The sequence below is a fragment of the Capra hircus genome, chromosome 26 (assembly GCF_001704415.2).
Source record: "Capra hircus breed San Clemente chromosome 26, ASM170441v1, whole genome shotgun sequence".
In the NCBI taxonomy this organism is placed as follows: domain Eukaryota; kingdom Metazoa; phylum Chordata; class Mammalia; order Artiodactyla; family Bovidae; genus Capra; species Capra hircus.
Window position 1 is genome coordinate 37,347,311 of NC_030833.1, and position 21,665 is coordinate 37,368,975.

Sequence of the window (21,665 nt, forward strand, 5' to 3'; positions counted from 1 at the left end):
AAAAAGTGAGTACTTTCAACATCATCCATCATTAGAAGATACTAAATTCTTGATGACTAGTCTCAACCATGACCACAGGTAAAGCAGTACAACACCATTATTCTAAACATTCACAAAGTATATTCAAGTCAGGTTCTATTTTCAAAACTTAAGGAATAGATTTTTCTTAAATAAGCATCTCCAGTGAAGAAAATCTAGACAAAATAGTAAAATAATGCTTCTTAAATGGACAGAAGAATCATTTGGAGTGAATAAACAGAATTTCACAATTTCTTAGCTTATGCTAAGAAAGTTACTTCTACCCATTCTTTAACTTCTTTAACGCAACTTCAAATAAAAACAAGACAAACCCTGCTGGCAGCATCATGAAGTCTCTCCTCAGTACTTTCCAAAGCAGAGGTGATAAATTCTTCTTCAACAAGCTGTAATTTAGTTTCCTGCAAATGTCTTTGAGTGGTTTCAAGTTCCTGTGCCTTACTTTGCAGGTCAGATTTGCACTGGTTAAGTTCATTTTTACTATCCATAAACAATTCTGTAACCTACATATAACACATGAAACATTTTTGTTTTAGAATTTAAAAATGCCAAACTGGTCGTTGACACACCTGGCTATTCATAATACTAAAAGAACCAAACAAATTATTTCCATATAAAAGTTGTAACAAGTTACCAGGTAGGTTAGAACATTTCATGTGGTAACTGGTATCTTCCTATAACTACTACTAGCACTGGTGGTCCAGCAGTTAGGACTCTGCGTGTCCAGTGCTATGGGCACAGGTTTGATCCCTGGTCAGGGAATTACGATTCCGCAAATCATGGGGCACAGCCAACCAAACAAAAACAAGTAACAGGTCTAATGAAATGTGTTAATTCTTCAGATTCCTTTCAACACTGCCAGTGTGAGAGTGGCACTGAAGGGTCAGGTCTTTCAACCTTGGTTATTTAACATCTGGTTTCTCCCAACATCTGCCTTTTGTTATCTGATAAACATGTTAATGAAAATGTATCAGCATTTACTATACAGCTTTCATATTAAATTATACAATTCAATTAACTTCTTAAAATGCTGCATGAGTATGTGTCAAATAGAATAACTTCTTCAAAAAAGACTCACTTCTTCATTATCATTAATGATAATGTAAAAAAAACTGTGATACAACTTAATTTTAGTTTAGAGGTCAGCAAGAAAAAAAATCTTAAAGAAAAAATATCAGGTGCCTCACATTCTGAAACTGCTTTTAAATATTTGCTTTTTACGTGACAGTCAATACAGTTTTGAATGCTTACCCTATTTAGCTCTTCCTCAACAGCAGCAATTTTTTCAACCAGTTCTACAATTTGCTCCTCTTGAACAGTTAGTTTTCCACTCATAGCTCTAAAATAAAATTTAAAAGGATTTTAACAGTGAATATTGTTTCCTAATGCCTATAAAATTTACTCTAACACAAATGAGGTAGTTACATATCACGTCTACTATTTATCACTATCATGATAATGATGCCTAAGTATCAATAAGCAATAGCTACAAAGTGCAAAAAACAAATACATTCTTTGTCTTAGGTTTACAAACAGACTGTTTTTCTTATTTTCTCCATTTTGAAACTGAGAATCCCTACTGATTGCAGGGGAAAAAAACATGTATACAAAATTTGAGAAGCTACAAAGGTGACAGAGGACACTAACCCACATACAGGAGAGGTAGGGATGCTAGGTGTCTATAATGAAGAACACGAAGAATAATAAACAAGACAGGCAGAGTCCCAACGAGGCTTGTGGTGTGAAACCATCAGGTCTCACAGGAGGAAGGGGTAAGGGGCTAAAACCTGGAAAACTAAAGTACGTATACAGAGCAATTAAACCTCCTGCCCCCAACACACAGACCCCAGTACACACCCCAACACACATACCACTATCACACCACCACAAAAGTCCTCATGAGATAAACGATTCTTCTCTGCTGCTGCTGCTAAGTCATGTCAGTCGTGTCCGACTCTGTGCAACCCCATAGGCAGCAGCCCACCAGGCTCCCCCGTCCATGGGATTCTCCAGGCAAGAACACTGGAGTGGGTTGCCATTTCCTTCTCCAGTGCATGAAAGTGAAAAGTGAAAGTGAAGTCACTCAGTCGTGTCCGACTCTTCACGACCCCATGGACTGTAGTCTCCCAGGCTCCTCTGTCCATGGGATTTTCCAGGCAAGAGTACTGGAGTGGGTTGCCATTGCCTTCTCCAGATTCTTCTCTAGAGCACGCTTCTCAGCTTTAGCACTACTGACGTTTTGCACCAGACAATTCTGGTCTGCTTTAATGAGCCTCTCTGATTTCTTGAGATTAGCCAGTGTCAGAAGCGAGTGCTATTGTTTCCATTCTTCTAGTTCCTTCGTAACTACCAACCATTTCCTATTCCACATTGTGCTTAAATGACAAAGAATTTTAAGAATGTAGATTTCCTCAAACTATTTGCTAGAGATACTGATTAAAGGAAAAGATAAAAGTCGAGGTGGTATAAGAGAGTTCATTCTAACAGTCTTTTGATAACTGTATCAGTTCTTTACTGGAAATAGCTCTTCAAAGGAGATGAGCTATTTGAAATGCTTTCCTATATTAAATGTACGAGGGGAATGCAACATTGTTATTAAATGAATGATATAGTTTAGGTAAATAATTTTTAATTGAAGTATAATTGACTTACAATATTACATTAGTTTTGGGTGTAAAACATAGTGATTTGATACTCTTATACATTACAAAATGATCACCACAATAAGTCTAGTTATCAACTGTCACCACACAAAGGTAGTACAACACTCTGACTACACTCCTGATACTGTACATTCTTAGAAATTAATATCCATAACCAAGGGCTTACCTAAAATTTTCTTCAGATATGTACACTCCATTTTTTTCACGAGCTGCAGCAAGATCCCGTTTCAGACGCTCTATCTCTTCTGTATATTCCTATGCAAGAAGAACGTTGTGTCATTTTAGCACTTCGCTTTTTTTTCATTCAGTTTGGGGAAGATTTATAATAAAACAAAGTAGCCCTCTTATCTTTTTTAAAGCATAAAAATATGTGATTAAACCTTACTTTTCATTCAATATTAATATGGTTAGAATAAAGTCAATAGCTTTCATTCATTATAAAAATACAGGCTTCTGAAGAAAAAAACAACCCCCAGTAGCCAGGTTGGTCTCCAAATCTCATCTCACACGAAAAGGAACCAGGGTTTCTTAGGGAAGTGTCTGACTCCAGGACTGGGGCAAGAAACATTCAAGATGAACCTGGAACATCTTGTAAAACAAAATAGGAAGGAAGCGAAGGAAGCTTAGGCCCACCAAAAAGACTCAAGAACCCACTGAAAAGGTACCCAATGGCCAGAGAAGGAACAATTTAAGCATCAGTGAGGTTATTAACTACAATTGTTAGCACAAATATTCTAAATCCATGAGTTTATAATGAAAAGCTGGGAAACCAACCCATTATTCTCCAAACTGTCAAAGGAAATGAATCAAGCATTTGTCCTGTTTTTCCTATAAGAACTATAGCCTTGGGGAGCTGAGGGAATGTTCCTCTTTACAGAGTTAGTCCAGCAGTCAACTAAGGAAGAACAATTCGAAAATTATTGTTTTGCAACCCTTAAAGAAGAACTAGTGGATCAGGTCATTTGAATATAATCAATCCCTTACCAAAAAAAGGGAAAGAACCAGATATTATGTGCTTCCAAGTGGGAGAATATACCACCCCTTATCAAGTATTTTGGCCAAAAATATAGAAATAAGATAAAACCTGACTCTATCAAGCCTCACAATCCAACTACTAATTTATGGCAAACCTTATTTGGATCCTAAAACAAAATATTAAAAGCCTACACTGATGGAGAAGGAAATGGCAACCCACTCCAGTATCCTTGCTTGGGAAATCCCATGGGGAGTCTAGTGTGCAGTGGTCCATGGAGTACAACAGGGCTGGACACGGCTTGGTGACAACAAATGGCAGTTCTAGCCAATGTATGAGAACAAAAACTTGTAAGGAATTGGGGTTGGGGCTGAAACCAAAATCCTATTGTTAACAGACGTGACTGTCTATTTAAAATAACTGGAATTTTAAACAATGACTAAATATTTTATCATAATAAATTACTGTTAAATATTTTTAGATTTAATAATAGCAATAGGGTTCAAAAATTCAGCTGTCTAAAATAAAATGAATGCTTATAAACGAGCATGGCCTTTAAAAAATAATGAATATAAAAATCACTGTCGTTTTTCTCAGATCCTGACAATTTTGACACCCTTTATCAAGAGACGTTCACTCATATAAGCTTCCTTTTAAACAGTCTGATTCCAAGAGTTATTATAAAGCTACAGTAATTAAAACTGTGGTATTAGTGAGGGACAGACATAAATCAATGCAACAGAATAGAAAGCCCAGCCATTTTGGAAAACAACTTGGCAGTTCCTTTAGAAAAAAAAAGAAAACTTATATTCAACTACCATACAACACAACAATTACAGTCTTGGGCAATTACCTCAGAAAAATGAAAATTTACATGTACACAAATTACTATAAACAAATATGATCAAAGCAGTTTTATTTTCAATTGTGAAAAACCGAAATCAGTCCATACGTCTTTCACAGGTGAATCTAACAGCAAGCTACGTGTGGTGTATACATGTGTCGTGCTGTGCGGTGTATACAGGTGCCATGCTGTGCGGTGCTCAGTCGCTCAGTTGCGTCTGACTCTTTGCTACCCCATGGACCTTAGCCCTCCAGGCTCCTCTGTCCTTGGGGATTCTCCAGGCAAGAATACTAGAGTAGGTTGCCATGCCCTCCTCCAGGGGATCTTCCCAACCCAGGTATCGAACCCAGGTCTCCCACATTTCAGGTGAATTCTTTAGTCTGAGCCACCAGGGAAGCCCAAGAATACTGGAGTAGGCAGCCTATCCCTTCTCCAGGGGATCTTCCTGACCCAGGAATTGAATTGGGGACTTCTGCACTGCAGGCAGGTAGTATATACATACCAAGGAATATTCCTCAGCATTAAAGACTAAAGATCTATTAATATGCACCACTCAGGTTAACCTCCAGGGAATTATGCTGAGTGATAAAAACAAGCCCCAAAAGTTTACATACTGTATGATTCCATTCAATAACACTCTTAAAATGACAAAGGTTTAGAAATAGAGAATAGATCATTGGATAACAAAGATTAGGGACGGGAGGTCAGAGTGGGAAGGAAGTGATTATAAAAGGGCAATGAGGAATCCTTGCTGAGATGGGACCGTTCAGTATCTTGACTTTGGTAGTGGCTCCATGAACCTACACATAACAAAACTGTGTAGAACTAACTAAACACACACACGAGTACCAGGAAAATTGAGGAGTAAGACCAACGAATTGCTATTAACAGTATCCCTACAGTGATTTTACTATATAGTTTAATAAAATGTACAAAGGATCTCTCTGTATTACTTCTTTCAACTGCATGTGAATCTATAGTTGTCTCAACAGAAACAAAAAAAACCCACTACCAATAAAAGGAAAAGACAAGCCAGACTGGGAGGAAATATTTACAAATTATTTCATAAAGGATAGTATCTAGAAAATATGAACAATCCTTTACAACTTCATAAAAAGATAACCCAATTAAAAACTGGCAATTTAAACAGACATTTCACAAATGAAGATATACATGTGGATAATAAGCATGTGAAAAGATGCTGATTATCACTATTCATTAAGGAAATGCTAATTAAAACTGTACTGAAATACCATTATACACTTAAATTACACTGACTGGATAGAGTTTGTAATATCATCTGTTAGTATTAGAAAAAGCATTTTAACACACAGGGCATTTAGTTCAAGCCATTAAATGAAAAGCCTTATCAAAGGCAATTTAATAAATTTTTAAAAACAATTATCTATTTCAGTTCCTCATTTTCACATTTGTCAAACAAATTTATATTACTCCATAAAAATTCACAATTACCTTAATCAGAGCTTTCTTGGTGAGTTTCTGGTTAACCTCAGGCTTATTGAGTATGTTCTTTGCTCTATGAGCATATTCCAATGTACTCAGAGTTTCCTGTGATGAAAAGAAAAAGCCAATTACTGAAGATATGAGAATAACATAGTTCTGTTACCTAAAATGTACTATACAATAACATAATAATTTTTGGTTATATCCAATATAAACATTTACCCATTACTACTACTATACCCAACCTTTAAAAACAAGGAATGTTCTTGAAGCAACTATACTCCAATTAAGTAAATAAATAAAACAGAGAACTGTTTAAAACATCCTTATTTTTTACTCTTCAAGTTTCAGGGTCTTTAACTTTAATATCATTTGATCTAATAATTTTTTGCTTTAGTCTTCAGTCAGTTCAGTTGCTCAGTCGTGTCCAACGCTTTGCGACCCCATGAATCGCAGCACGCCAGGCCTCCCTGTCCATCACCAACTCCCAGAGTTCACTCAGACTCACGTCCATCGAGTCAGTGATGCCATCCAGCCATCTCATCCTCTGTCGTCCCCTTCTCCTCCTGTCCCCAGTCCCTCCCAGCATCAGAGTCTTTTCCAATGAGTCAGCTCTTTGCATGCGGTGGCCAAAGTACTGGAGTTTCAGCTTTAGCATCATCCCTTCCAAAGAAATCCCAGGGCTGATCTCCTTCAGAATGGACTGGTTGGATCTCCTTGCGGTCCAAGGGACTCTCAAGAATCTTCTCTAATACCACAATTCAAAAGCATCAATTTTTCGGCGCTCAGCTTTCTTCACAGTCCAACTCTGGGACATCCATACATGACTACTGGAAAAACCATAGCCTCGACTAGACGGACCTTTGCTGGCAAAGTAATGTCTCTGCTTTTCATTATGCTATCTAGGTTGATCATGACTTTTCTTCCAAAGAGTAAGTGTCTTTTAATTTCATGGCTGCAGTCACCATCTGCAGTGATTTTGGAGCCCCCAAAAATAAAGTCTGACACTGTTTCCAATGTTTCCCCATCTATTTCCCATGAAGTGGTGGGACCAGATGCCATGATCTTCGTTTTCTGAATGCTGAGCTTTAAGCCAACTTTTTCACTCTCCAGTGTCACTTTCATCAAGAGGCTATTAAGCTCTATTAAAAAAAAAACCTCAATGAATTTCATCAACTGATGAATAAACAAAATGTCCTATATCCATATTATTCACCCACAAAAAGGAATGAGTTCTAATACTTGCTGCAACATGAATGAACATTGAAAACATTATGCTAAGTGAAAGAAGCCAGCCACAAAAGAATACTTATTGTGTGATTCCATTTATATAAAATATTCAGAATAGGCAAAGGTATACATTAAAGAAAGTAGATTAATAGTGACCTAGGGCTAGAAATAGAAACTGATGGGGAGTGACTGCTAATAGGTTACAGAGTTTCATTCTAGGATAAAAATGTTTAGATTCTGGTGACAGTTGCATAGCTCAATGAATATAGTAAAATCACCTAATTATATACTTTCAATGGATGAATTTTACAGTATACAAATCATTTCTCAACAAAAATAGTTTTTAAAATGCAAGAGAAGTTAACAGACCTTATAAAAGCTTTTCTAATTCCATTTAAAGAGGATAATCCAGTAAAATTAAAGCAGACTTTACCATCTTTGTTGTTTCTCTTGGTTTTCCTACCTGTAGGCCCACATCCAGCCCCATCTTTAGTGAACTCTAAGCAGCCTCTAAAGCACTAGTATTCGCTTAACCCACTTCTAAGGCCTCAATTAAACCATCCACTGCTAATGACCACAGCAATTATCTTTGAAAACTGGAAAAATACAACTAAGTAACTAGCTTTTTAAGACTGAAAACTGCCAGGAAGGAGAAAGACAATTTTTCAGTGGTATTCTCCTCTATGTGTCCACCACATACAATGTCTAGATTATTTTTACTGTAGTATAGAATGAATGAAGCCAATTAGTGAACTCTAAAAATATTATACATGATAGTTAGGGAATTCTCTGGCAGTCTAGTGTTCAGAACTCCAAATTTTCACTGCTGAGGGCCCAGGTTCAATCCCTTGTTGAAAACTAAGATCCCACAAGCCACACTGCACAGCCAAAAAAAGTGGTAGTTCAGACCTTACCTCCAGATTGAGAGATGCAGGAGAAACTGTTGCAATGATAGATGTTCTTGTACGTCCCCCAAGAGAGTCCTGGAGGATTCTAGTCAGTTTAGATTCTCGATAAGGAACATGAGGTGTTCTTTCTACGAGAGCAGTAATGACCCTTCCCAGAGTCAACAGGGACTGATTGATATTTCCAGCTTCCCGAGCTCTCTTGTCAACTGCTCCAGAACGGCCAATGTTCTCACTGCCTGCAAGATCAACCTTGAATTTTAAAAATAAAAATAAGTCCTCAGTCTATGGATTTGGAATACAAGACTTTCATTCTCATATTGTACATAAAGACATTAAATAGCCAGTAAAATCATTTTCTATAAGTAACAACCCACTACAAAACCAATAACCCAGTGACTACAAAAGTACTGTCTCTAAATACACAATTTTCAAACTGCTCTATGAGGTAATAAAGAAGAAACAGTGGAATAGAACTACCACTGGACCTAGCAATCCCACTTCTGGGTATGTATGCAAAGAAAATGAAATCACTCTCTCAAAGAAATGTCTGCACTCCCACGTTCACTGCACTGTTAATGAAAAACAAGGTATTAACTTCCCACTGACGAATGAATAAAGATGTGACACGATGTGCATGCACACGCGCGCGCACACACACACACACTCGAGTATCATTCAGCCATGGGAAAGGATATCGCGCTACATTGTACATTTTAAACACATAATTTTGTCAATTATACGTCAACAAAACTACCAAAAAAAAAAAAAAAAACGAAGGAATGAACAGTGGTACTACGGCTGACGCTTACCAAGTTCAACTTTCCAATTTTAACAAGCTCCTCTCCATCAACTGTAGTTTCTTTCATATGTATGGTAACAGAGAAAACTGAGTGGGATCGACTAGAAAACAAGACCAAGTTGCCCAATCATTAGAATGCAAAACATTATTTGTTTTCTTTCTATAACATAATGAAAACAGCAAAGAAAGATCTACATCCACCAGGGTAGAGAAAGACAGTATCAGAGAGGATATCAGCAAGATTTTGGAAGACACTGGATAGATAGAATTATGCTAGGTCTTGGCTTTCTTCCTCCTGCTGCTTGCACAGACAAAACCAACGATAAGCTACCTGAAAACAGCTTAAATGACTTAGAATCCTCAGGCACCGCTGAAAGCTGGATGTGGAACAGTGTTTGAAAAGCTGCCTGGTGTGTCAGAAGAGATGGCTTGCAATTGATCTATTTATAAGAACCACTTGAAATATCATTACCTTAAACTCAAACAGCATCAGGCAAGCCACCAGATCACTCCCCCTCAGTGTCAACTATCCTAAAAGTAAATTGCTCTGCCTCGAGAAGGTCACCAGGGACAGGTAGGTCCTTCCTCTGAACAGCACAAATAGTAAACAGCAGTGTTCACTGAAACACCACAAGTCATCACTGCTAGACTACAAGGTTTTCCAAAGTCCTTCCTATGCTGTATACTGACACTCAACTTTTATCTTAGTGATATAAAAAATACAGATAACCAAAGACAGCATTCCTTTCTGTATCAATATCTGATGAAGAACATTATGTTTGTTAATGTCATTGATGGTTGGAATATAGTAGTTTCTAATTTTCTCATTTGTACTTTTCATGTCATTTTTACAAAATTATTTTATTTCAAATAATAGAAAAAGGGAGGGATACAGGGAAAAATATAAACTATAGATTTGAATTATAAAATATAATGTCATGTTTTCCTACCATTATTTGCCCAGGAGATCAGTCCTGGGTGTTCACTGGAGGGATTGATGCTGAAGCTGAAACTCCAATACTTTGGCCACCTCACATGAAGAGTTGACTCATTGGAAAAGACCCTGATGCTGGGAGGGATTGGGGGCAGGAGGAGAAGGGGACGACAGAGGATGAGATGGCTGGATGGCATCACCGACTCGGTGGACATGAGTTTGAGTGAGGTTCGGGAGTTGGTGATGGACAGGGAGGACTGGCATGCTGCGATTCATGGGGTTGCACGCAAAGAGTCAGACACAAGTGAGCGACTGAACTGAACGGAACTGAACTGAATTCAAGATACTAGAATTAAGCTGTTAAGCATAAAAGTCAATTCTGATTTTGGAAAACTGAATCACGTTTCTTTTCTTTATCACATACATTGATAAGAAGATATCTTTACTCCAGTCTTCAGTGAAAATTAGGAAATTTTAAATTATTCAAATTTACAGAATAATGAGAATTTTATATTTCAGAGAAAAGTATTTAGAGAAATAAATTTTCTTAAATTCATTCTTCCAAAGTCTAAATCAAGTTAAGTAAAAAATAAATAAATAAAAATAAATCAAGTTAAGTTATAAAGCAAACATTTAATTCAAATGGAAACTTCATTCTGTGATTTGTTTATAACTCCCATTTTTTAATGGAAAGCTATTATAGGAAATTTAATTTAAATTATAAAATCACCCATAATTCCATGATACTAATTACTTTCATGTTATGCTATTTTTCTTCTCTTTAAATACACACATATTTATATAGAGCTACAATTGTAATTGCTATAGCATACTGTAGAATGTCCGACTATAAGAGAGCAACTATAAGAGAGCAAGACCTCAAAGTCATTTTGCAGTTCAGGGAAAATGACATTCAGGTAAGTTTAACTACCTGAAGTAACACATTTAGTTAACTGCAGAACTGGAACTAAGCACAAATACCTAACTCCTAATCTATAACTCTTTCAATCACATTCTGTTGTTTCCTTCAAAGACAAGCAAAAAAAAAAAAAAAAAAAAATCACCTCTGATTTGGTAAAGTGCATTTGTAGAGTCTGGGATTCATCTTATAAGGGATACTATCAAATATGCCTCTTCCTCCCCTTGAAAGCCTGTATTAGTGATCATGTGTATTCTATTAGTGATCATGTGTCTTACTACATTAAAGTGAAGCCATCTGAGAAGAAAGAAGTCATGTTGTACAACCTAAAAATATAAAATTTTATCATTTATACCTCGATTAAGCTGGGGGGGAAAAAAAAACAGGCCATTTGGTTTTCTTCTAATCTTTACTCAAATAAGAGATTTTCAAACTGTATTCTAAGTATCCTTAGGGGCTCCAGAAAAGTACTCAGGGCAAATCTCCTGAAGGCTGAGGAGGTAAGCCCCTGAGTATCCCACTGCCAAATCAACTACCCCAGCTACAGTTTAATCAGGGCTCCCATGTATAATTTCATTTGGGAAAAGAAATCTACTTAAAAAAAACAATAATTCTGCTCAAGTTCAACTTGTCTTTGTCCTCCTTTCAACATTCTCCCAATCTTGGTGCTCTCCTTATAAACCTCAAGCCAACTGCTAAGGCAAGCAATTCAGCACACAATCCAGGTGTGTGACTCACATCCCTGGACACGCCCCAGTTTGATTTCCCAAGTTTGGATATTCTTCTTGAAAACAAAATGGAGCAGTGGGGGAAACAAGGGCTTTCTTACCTAGAGTAGGCGTTCATCAAAGTTGCTGCAGTTGTCCTTTTCGCTGCCCCCTTCTCCAAAATTTGATAGACTTCATCCTTGTTGTGTACTGTAATTTCCTCTAAACCTTTGATTATCACTCCCCTCTGACCAAATATCAGAAGAGCACCCATTAAATTGGTTAAAAAGAAAAAAATATATACATATTTCTCAAAATATCACACATTAACATTTGGAGACATTTCACTGTCAAAGACTCAAGTTACCTTGTTACGGGGATCATCAAACATCTGCAGTCTCTCAGAAACATCAGAAGACGGATTAAGGAGATCAAAGAGCTCTTCATTATAGATTTCCAATAGCGACACTTTCACTGAAAATTCAGTACCATTATCAGTAAGTTTCTCAAAAATTTGATGAAGAGTACGTGGAATTATACCAGCCAAAGGATCCTGAAATTATAATATAAAGACTTAAAGAATACCATTTACTGCAATGGTTAAAACACATATATAACAAGCGCCTCCTTTATAGTACATTTAAACATAAATATATCAAAACAGGTTTAAAAAAATATATAAAATAAACTAATGTTAGAGAAGCCAAATCATTTATAAGCCATTTACAACAATCTGTTCAATAGCAATTATTCTTCCTTACACCTTCCACAAATCTGTCATTCCAGTCAGCTACTTCATGCCTGAGCATTATACAGAAACCAACTAAATCAAGTTCCTTATAAAGCCAAGTTCAATAATCCTCTCCAACTTTTCTCATGAGAACATAGTACCATTCTTTTAATCAGAAAAGTGGCTCATCTAACAGTATATTCCCTAATTCCGACATAAAACAAAGTTGTTTCTCAAATGTCTAATTAGCCTTAATAAAACTTATGACTCTATTTTTGAAACTGTGCTTTAAGCCTAGTCCATATTTTCTATGATTACAATTCCATAACACTATTACCCATGCATGAAGTAAGTTAATGCCCCAACCACTAGAAGAAAGGATCTGCCTAAATGTTGGTAATTTGGAAAATATCAGTCATTAAACTCATTTAGGTTGAAACACATTTCTTTGTGAAATGTACTATGTGCTTTCTACAATCTTCAGCAATACAGTGATCTTAATTTCATACTCAAAGTCATCATTAACAAAGTACCATACTGTTCCCATGGTTGTGCTAACTTTACAAGACTCACTCCCTCACTGCAAAGCCCTCCTCTTCAAGTCCTACTCACATTCCACTTTCCCACAATAGTCTGCTCCAACTCTCTGTCCCAAAGAGACCCTTCTCTCATCATCTAACTGTCCCATATGTATTGCTCCTCTCTCTCCCAGTAAGACTTTGTTTCTTAAACAGAAGCCATTACATATACTTTAATATCATTATACTAGTAGTTTATCCTAAATTCATGCTTGACATGGTACTCTAATCTATTTCAGACAGAGGCATCCAACCAAGTTTTATTCAGCTGCACTTGAGCCACTTTAGAGACAGAAGTCTGATATAAACAATAAATACCTCCTCCCAAGTATACTCTTCATTAGGGGACCTTTCACCTTCCATTGTAAAGGTTTTTCCAGTGCCGGTTTGGCCATATCTGTCAAAATTAACAGAAGTGTTAAGCAAAAATAAATGATTACATGCATCTAAAACTTTTCATCAATTTGAAAAGTGTTTCACTCACGCAAAAATAGTGCAATTATAGCCCATAATAACTTCATCCAGAATTGGACAAACAACACTTCGGTAAACGTCAATTTGTTTAGTATTTGCTCCAAAAACCTAGCCAAAAAACAAAAGGCATTTCTTGAAAAAAAAAAAAAAAAATTCAAAATTTCCTTAATAATTGTTTTTAATATATTAACTTATCCAGCCCACTAGAAACCATTTGACAACTCAAAGGATCAACTGAAATTTCTAACTACACCAGAACCTACAGAAAATATACATACTAGGATAATTTTACATTAGTGGATAGTAAGAAGCAGCAGCACTTTAGGAAGTAAGTACCATATCAAAAGTGTATGTTTTCCTTGAGCTTTTGTCCGCCAGTCCTCCAGTTCGAACGCTAACTTCTTTCCGCACATGATCACAGTCTACAACCGAATGGGCGTTAGCTTTCCGCTCTGCCAAATTAAATGGTCTGTAAAATGAAACACACAAGGTCATTCAAGAACTCTTTTTTTTTTTAACTTTTTATTTTGTATTGGGGTATATATAACCAATTAAAACTGTTGTTATAGTTTCAGGTAAACAGCTAAGGGACTCAGCCATACATATGCTGCCAAGTTGCTTCAGTTGTGTCTGACTCTGTGCGACCCCATCCATAGACGGCAGCCCACCAGGCTCCTCCATCCATGGGATTTTCCAGGCAAGAGTACTGGAGTGGGGTGCCATCGCCTTCTCCGCAGCCATACATATAAATGTATCCGTTCTCCACCAAACTCCTCTCCTACCGAGGCTGCCACTTAACATTAAGCAGAGTCCTGTGTTCTTGTGGTTATCCATTTTAAATATAGCAGTGTGTCCATGTCGATCCCCAACTCCCTAACTATCCCTTCTCCCCAGCAACCCTAAGTTCGTTCTCAAAGTCTGTGAGTCTGTTTTGTAAGTAAGTTCACTTAAGAATTAAGAACTCTTAGTTATCAGGTTACTGATGACATTTTTGTTAATACCTCAGATAAGAACAATGGGAAGTTTTAACCACACTGTTGGTGACAGAGATTAAATGGGGCCTAAATGACACTGCTAAAGCAGAACGCAGAATTTTAAGGGTTTCAACCGCCAGAAATAAAATTAGTTTTAAAAGTTTTGAAAGATATGTACAATTCTGACAGGTTCTTGGAGTAGACTAAGAGAATTAATTTGTAAAAAAGGTGAAACTTATTTTTCAGAATTCTGTTTCCACTGTTCCTAGAATCCGGCCAAGTTAGGTTATGATATATTAGAAAGAACATGCCAAATTTGCATCCAAAATATTAACCTGCCAAGGGATAACTGGCACAAAATGAAAAATATATTAAAATAATGACTAATACATAGAGCACTTACTACATGCCAGGCACTCACTGTTCCAAGTGCTTCACACATGTTAATTCAGTTTGTCCTCAAGACACTGAGGTCTAGCGGGGAACATAAAACAAGTTATTCTAAGAGAGATGATGTTTAGTAAGGGGAAGTAAAAGGTGCTGTAGGAACTTACAGCAGAAACTTAATGGGGCCTTGATTAGGACACAGCAGGATAAAGGTGGCCTGATGGGAAAGACTCCATGTGAAATAAGATAAATGCCTCCTTAGGCATTTCAGTAGAAAGAGGACTCTTCATCCAGTCTGCCTGGGCAATGGAGCCCTTTGTGTCTGTCTCCTCATTTGAAAATTTAAAGGTTGGTAATAGCACCAACCTCAAAATGTAGGGAAACAAGTCCTATGTACCTCAAAATGTAGGGAAACAAGTTCTATGTACTGTTTCCCAAGCGTCTACTACTCTGCTTAGCAGACACTCAATAATATCTGTTATATTACACTGCTTAATAAACGTCATCCTTAGGGAAACAGAAAGGAAAGCTAAAAAGAACCACAGTCCACAGAGTAGCATCCATAAGATACTGACATACTTAACACAAATCTGAGCCAAAGGGAGAGCTATTCTTGCCCTGAGTCCACTTTTCCCATTCATTATCACATGCTGTGACAGGAAATGCCAAACAGGAAGTTATCTTTCCCCTCATCACTAGACTAACCAAACTGCTATTTATGTTAAGGATACCTCAATGTCCTCTGGCATGCCCCACCCCCATGTCTGAAAACCACATTTGTGATCCTGAGAAGTCTAACTCAGTAACTTCCAAGTACTATCTTGTCTTGCTAGCATTTGTTAAATGTACTGAAACCTAACAATGCACAAAAGTCACAGTATGCAGAATTGCTCTCCTGTGGTTAAAGCTTTTCCAATTGGTCTAATCTCTTGTCTGGATGTGTGAATAAGTTACCAAATGAATACCATTCAAGTTGTTTGCGCAAAGTAGTAGAAATTCCCACAAATCACACATTCCTAAAAGTTATCAAAGCTCCCACAAAGGAGCTTCAGGGACTGCTTATACTGCAATAAAGAGTACTGTCAACCAACCAACTATTTTCCTATCCAGACTTCTTTAATTAGAAATTGCAAGGTTGCTGCTGATGACACCAGCAAAACCATCAATTGTAGTTGGCCTTCCCTGGTGGTACAGACAGTAAAGAATCTGCCTGCAATGCAGGAGACGACACGGGTTCAATTTCTGGGTGGGGAAGATAGCCTGAAGAAGGGAATGGCTACTCACTAGAGTATTCTTGCTGGGAGATTTCCATGAACAGAGGGGCCTGGCAGGCTACAGTCTATATAGTCACAAAGAGTCATACACAACTGAGCGACTAACACTAATGCTTTCACTACAGTCATATTAAAATTCAAACAACCAAAATGGTAAAGAAAGACTTGAGGATTAAAAAAAAAACAGTCCTGTCCACTAAATTCATTCATTCACTCCATAAATATTCACATAGCTACTATACAAGTAAAGAAAATCATAAAGATTGTATTCATTGTAATCAAAAAATGAAGTCATGTCTCAAAATTTTGCTGATTTCTTAGGTTATCATAAAGATTGCATTCATTGTAATCAAAAACTGAAGTCATCTCTCTTAAAATTTTGCTGATCTCTTGGTGGTTTAGTTGCTAAGTCGTGTCCAACTCTTGTGACCCCACGGACTATAGCCTGCCAGGCTCCTCTGTCCATGAGATTCTCCAGGCAAGAATACTGGGCTGGGTTGCCATTTCCTTCTCCAGAGGATCTTCCGGACCCAGGGATCAAACCCAGGTCTCCTGCATTGTAGGCAGATTCTTTACCAACTGAGCTACTAGGGAACCCCTCAGGCTGATCTCTTAGGTTATCACAAACTGTTGGCATTAGAAGTTTAAAACTGGGGGGAAAAAATCAGACAAGATTATGTGACAGAAACTACATGTAATCTGAAAAGCCTAAAATATTTACTATCTGGGCCCTGTGAGAAAAGATTTGATAACCCTCAAGAGCATAGGTTATTTAGTAAAGTTAGGAAATGGTAACCCACTCCAGTGTTCTTGCCTGGAGAATCCCAGGGATGGGGGCACCTGGTGGGCTGCTGTCTATGGGGTTGCACCAAGTTGGACACGACTGAAGCGACTTAGCAGCAGCAGCAGCAGCAAGGACACATTGGGCTTCCCAGGTGGAGCAGTGGTAAAGAATCCATCTGCCAAGGCAGGAGGCAGCAGAGACACAGGTTCAATACCTGGGTCAGGAAGATCCCCTAGAGAAGGAAATGGCAACCCACTCCAGTATTCTAGCCTGGGAAATCCCATGAATAGAGGAGCCTGGTGGGCTACAGACAATGGGGTCGCAAAGATTCGGACACAGTTGAGCACACACACACATACCACCACCACACCAAGAACAGAAACCTTTGCAGTAGGAGGGCTATTTGAAAAAGAAAAGGCTAATCTGAAAAGAAAAACACCTCTTTGTACTGAAATTACTGTAAACATTGGACACTAAGCACTTTTCATTAGTGATAAAAAATCTCTTTTAAGTTAAGGCTTTAAATGTATGGAGGTAATAATCGTGAAATTCAGGATAATGTTCAACTCTTGAGGTAGAAGAAAGGGATGCGGAGGGATACAGTGGGATTCTAGCTGTAACGATTCTTCTGTTTCTAAACATACATGCTTGTTATATTCTTTATAATTTTTTATAGGTCTGACCGATTTTTTAACAATAAAAATGAAATTAAAGAAAATAAAGCCACATAGAAAAGGTTATACTGCCTGACTTAATTAAATGATCAAAATCATATAAAAGTTTGTATTTGAATATGAGCTGGTTTTTTTAATCTTCAAGACAAAAGTAACTATTAACAGAGGCCCCAGAGTGCAATTGGTAATTGGCTTGACTTCGGATTACCACCGAGTGTCTTCTCAGGCACCTACTTTAGAGTTAGCTATTACCTTTGATATATAGAACTCAAGCCACCAAAGCTGTGTAGACAATAACCTATGAAAATTTGTTAATACACTTTTAAAATAACCTTTTAATTTTAGAATACGTTTGGATTTACAAAAAAGTTTCTGAGAGTTGGTAGTTTTTAATATCACAGCAACAAAAACAGACACACAAGATACACATATACCAGCAAACTATGCAGGGCGTCTAAAAAGCCAATATTTAGTTAAGCAATAGATTGTACAAGTACGTTCTTCCACTCCTAGCGCATTTTAAAGCTGGGAAATGATGCAGAAACTAATCAGGAGAGAGCTGAATGAACACCTTCACCCACCCACTGGAAAATGGAGCACAACTTCAGTTGTCTCCTTGATTTTTTAAAACATAAACTCATTCTACAACTTAAATCTTAAAAACAAAAGACGTTTATTTGTTTACTAAGGATTAAGAAAATATTGCTTCTAGAACAAAGTGAAGAGGTAAATGATTACTTTTTTCGAGATGATCGAGAGGATGGTAATAACAACCTAAGTGCTAAAACATCTGTTTAGTAGGTGTGCAGTCGTTTCCAAACTGGTCAGCTGCAAGGAGCGGCATAATGACACCTAAATCTTTGCGGACAGTATTTAAAAAAAAACAAAACACCTTTCACTAAAGAACAGCGACGAACTTCTCCTCAATAGCAGTTAAACTATAAGCTCAGATACAAATATCCTTTCTTCTGAAAAAAAACAAAAATACTAATTTACTCCTCACAGTAACCTGGTGTCATTTTCTCGAACAGAACGCAGGAAACTAAGAACAGGAAGGTCTGGCTCTTTCAGAAAATTACCAACAAAATCCCTCTCCTCGGACCGCGCAGGAAGGAGCCCGGCAGCAAAGCCCAGGGCTCGGAACCCTGCAAGCTCGCCCTACCTGCATCTCACCACCACCTGGATGTTCTTCCCCTTTTCATCTTTCTTCTTCGCAGATGAATTCGGCTGAGACGCCATGACTGCCCCCTGAGGCCGGGTCACTGACTCGCCGTGGGGCGTGGAGCGGCTGGGCGGCCGGCGCGGACCTAGGTGCCCTCCTCCCCTGCCGGGTGCTGGCGTGCCCGCGGAAACTGCTATCCACCAGTCACGGCCACCGTGACTGACCGCGGCGTCGGCCCCGCACCAGCCGGAGCCTTGGAATCACAAACCTAGTCTCCGCCCGAAGCCCAGGAAACCGAGCAACGACTCGGCGCCTCAATTTGAAAAAGGAGCCGACTGGCCCGGCCAATGGCAGCGCTGGCGCGCAAAGCACCATGGGACGCGGTGTCGTCACCAGACCCCCGCCCCCGGGCCGTGGCCCGCGGGAAAGTAAATAGCTGGTTTCGTGGTGGCACCCTGGAACGCGTTCTCTTGTGGGAGACTCCCCGTGAGTCGTGTCACACTTCGACGTGGTCTTGCTCAAATTACAGAACGTCTCTAGGCCAGAGTTTCCTCACCTGCAGAATGGGACTGATAGCAACTGTCTTACTGGTGAGGGTAAATAATTTAGACTAGAACGACTATGTAAGCGCTTGGGAAACCTAGCCGTTATGGTAAATGATATTAGAGAATTGTAACACAGTGCTGTGGAAGCGCAGAAAAGAGAGCTCCGAAGCAAGCCCCTTTCTCGGAGGAAGCGTCCAAAATCGTCCTGAAGAATAGTTAGGAAAGAATTAGCCCTAAAAAGAGCTTCCCTGGTAGCTCAGATGGCAAAGCGTCTGCCTACAATGCAGGAGACCCGCGTTGGAAAAAAGACACTGAATGCTACTTTAGGACTATTAATTTATTCTTCGATTGATGAGAACTCGTCCTCGCCGAATGATTCCAAGCAAGAAAGCAAGGTCAGATTTGCGTTTTCCAACCACGGTCCTGCAGTAGCTGTTGCAGATTCAATCTACGTGGCGCAGAATCCCGCAGGCATCTCAAGGAGGTTGCGCAAACGCCCGCGGCCGTCAGCCTACAACTCCCGGCAGGCAACGCTACCCAGCTCCTCTGGCGCTCAGTGACCGCCGGCTTCCGCAGAAGTACTTCGGGCGTTTTGGCAGTGTTTACGGTTACTCGACCAGATTAGATGTGGGTCGCAGACCCAGGAAATAAAGAATCGTGGGGCTGTGCTATACTCGGCTCTGGGAACTTCGCTTTGGGACCATCCTTAGCCCACAGGAACCTAAATATTTTTGTAGTTTATGATGTGATGATGGCCAGATGGGGTGGAAATTTTGCAGGCCTCCTAAAGTGTTCCTCTGCTTATTAACCTCCCTTCTTCCCCCAAGGAATCGACACATCTGCAGCTTAGATGAATGGTCATCTTATCCTGCATAGCCAGTTGTCTGATATCTCCTCTTAGATGGCTCACCAGCATCTAAATGAACCTATCCAAAATGAAACTCTTCACCCTAACCCTCCTTACCTCCACCCTGATCTTTCTGATTTAGACACCAGATTTTTGATTCCTTTGTTCTCCTTGTCCAATGCAGACCTGTTGGTTTTATCACTTCTGCCTGCCACTCTAATCCAAGTCTCTTTTATCTCCACCCTGAATAACTGTCAATAAACCTCCTTAACAGGTTTCCCTACTTAATGTTCTTTTCCATTCCCATCTCTTGCTTAGCAAAGGGAAGGCACTTTTAAAGAACAGAACAGACCATGCTCTTCGTGTACTTTTTAACCTTATATTAGCTTTTCATTGTACTTGGGATAAAACCCAAACTTCTTACCATGTCCTGTACGGCCCTTGTCAAGAAGGGGGAAATTTTTAGGTAAACTATTTTGAGTTCTTATTGCTGGACTAATGATGAAATTGACACAATACAGGTTAACAGGAGAAAAAAGACAACCTAAATTTTAATTGGAACAGAGGGAGGTCTTGTAGAAATGGGACCTAGGAAGTGGCAAAGCAGGCAGCTTATAATTTTAGACAAAGAAGCAATAAATTTGTGAAAAATTGACAAGACAAAGAAACTTAGTTTTGAGTGCTCAATTAGTGAAGAATCTAAACAGTTTAGGTTTGGGGTAGCAAATTAAAGTAACAAGGTTTGTTTAACTAGGCTTCTTGCCTGAATTCCCTGTCTCTGGCCAGAGGGTGTCCTTTTACCTCCAGATACACGGAGTGCACCTTTCCTGTGAGGGATTATTTCCTGCTCCTAGGGATACAGAAAGTCAAAGAGTCCCTCTAGCATTGGCCATTTCTTCAGTTCAGTTCAGTTCAGTCGCTCAGTCATGTCCAACTCTTTGCAACCCGCTTTGCGAATCGCAGCGCGCCAAGCCTCCCTGTCCATCACCAACTCCTGGAGTGTACCCAAACTCATGTCCATCGAGTCGGTGATGCCATCCAGCCATCTCATCCTCTGTCATCCCCTTCTCCTCCTGCCCCCAATCCCTCCCAGCATCAGGGTCTTTTCCAATGAGTCAACTCTTCTCATGAGGTGGCCAAAGTATTGGAGTTTCAGCTTCAACATCAGTCCTTCTAATGAACACCCAGGACTGATCTTTAGGATGGACTGGTTGGATCTCCTTGCAGTCCAAGGGACTCTCGAAAGTCTTCTCCAATACCACAGTTCAAAAGGTAGACATCTAAACAATATTTAGTGAATTCCTTGGTGGTCCAATAGTTGGGACTGGGCATTTCTACTGCTGAGGCCTGGTTAGATACCTGGTCCCGGAACTAAGTTCCCACAAGCTGCCCTGAATGGCCAAAAACAAAACCAGTGTTTACACTAGCAGTCGTTTGAGTTGACACAAGAAATTAAAGAGTCTCCATTTGGTAATAGTTATAGTTGACATTTATTTAGGGTTCTCATGCGTCAGACCATGAAATACTTTGTGTGCACCATCTTATTTAATCTTCAGGACAACTTTTTGAAGCAGAAACTAGTATTCCTTGCTATTTTATGGAAAAGAAGCCAAGTTAGCATATTTTCTATAGTCTACATCTAATAAGTAACAGAGAAGGACTTCAGAATTCATTCTGAGCCCTCCCAGATTGTTAACTGCTGTCTGCCTCACCTAATTCACCTCGGTTATTCATGTAGTCCATGTGGTTAGTGTTCCTG

General features: G+C 38.9%; 1 protein-coding gene across 1 annotated transcript in view; it reads right to left on the minus strand.

The window, feature by feature from the left end:
* The window catches only part of KIF11 (kinesin family member 11), a 41,809-nt gene extending 22,951 nt beyond the window's left edge, over window positions 1-18,858 (minus strand). The window contains exons 1-12 of the mRNA XM_005698214.3: window positions 18,515-18,858; window positions 13,596-13,728; window positions 13,270-13,367; window positions 13,104-13,182; window positions 11,845-12,030; window positions 11,600-11,724; window positions 8,928-9,018; window positions 8,125-8,367; window positions 5,990-6,085; window positions 2,866-2,954; window positions 1,288-1,375; window positions 351-539 (exon numbers count right to left, since the gene is read on the minus strand). Coding sequence (XP_005698271.2) covers window positions 351-539; window positions 1,288-1,375; window positions 2,866-2,954; window positions 5,990-6,085; window positions 8,125-8,367; window positions 8,928-9,018; window positions 11,600-11,724; window positions 11,845-12,030; window positions 13,104-13,182; window positions 13,270-13,367; window positions 13,596-13,728; window positions 18,515-18,591 — 1,494 coding nt within the window. The 5' untranslated portion in view covers window positions 18,592-18,858. The remainder of the gene's footprint in view (window positions 1-350; window positions 540-1,287; window positions 1,376-2,865; window positions 2,955-5,989; window positions 6,086-8,124; window positions 8,368-8,927; window positions 9,019-11,599; window positions 11,725-11,844; window positions 12,031-13,103; window positions 13,183-13,269; window positions 13,368-13,595; window positions 13,729-18,514) is intronic.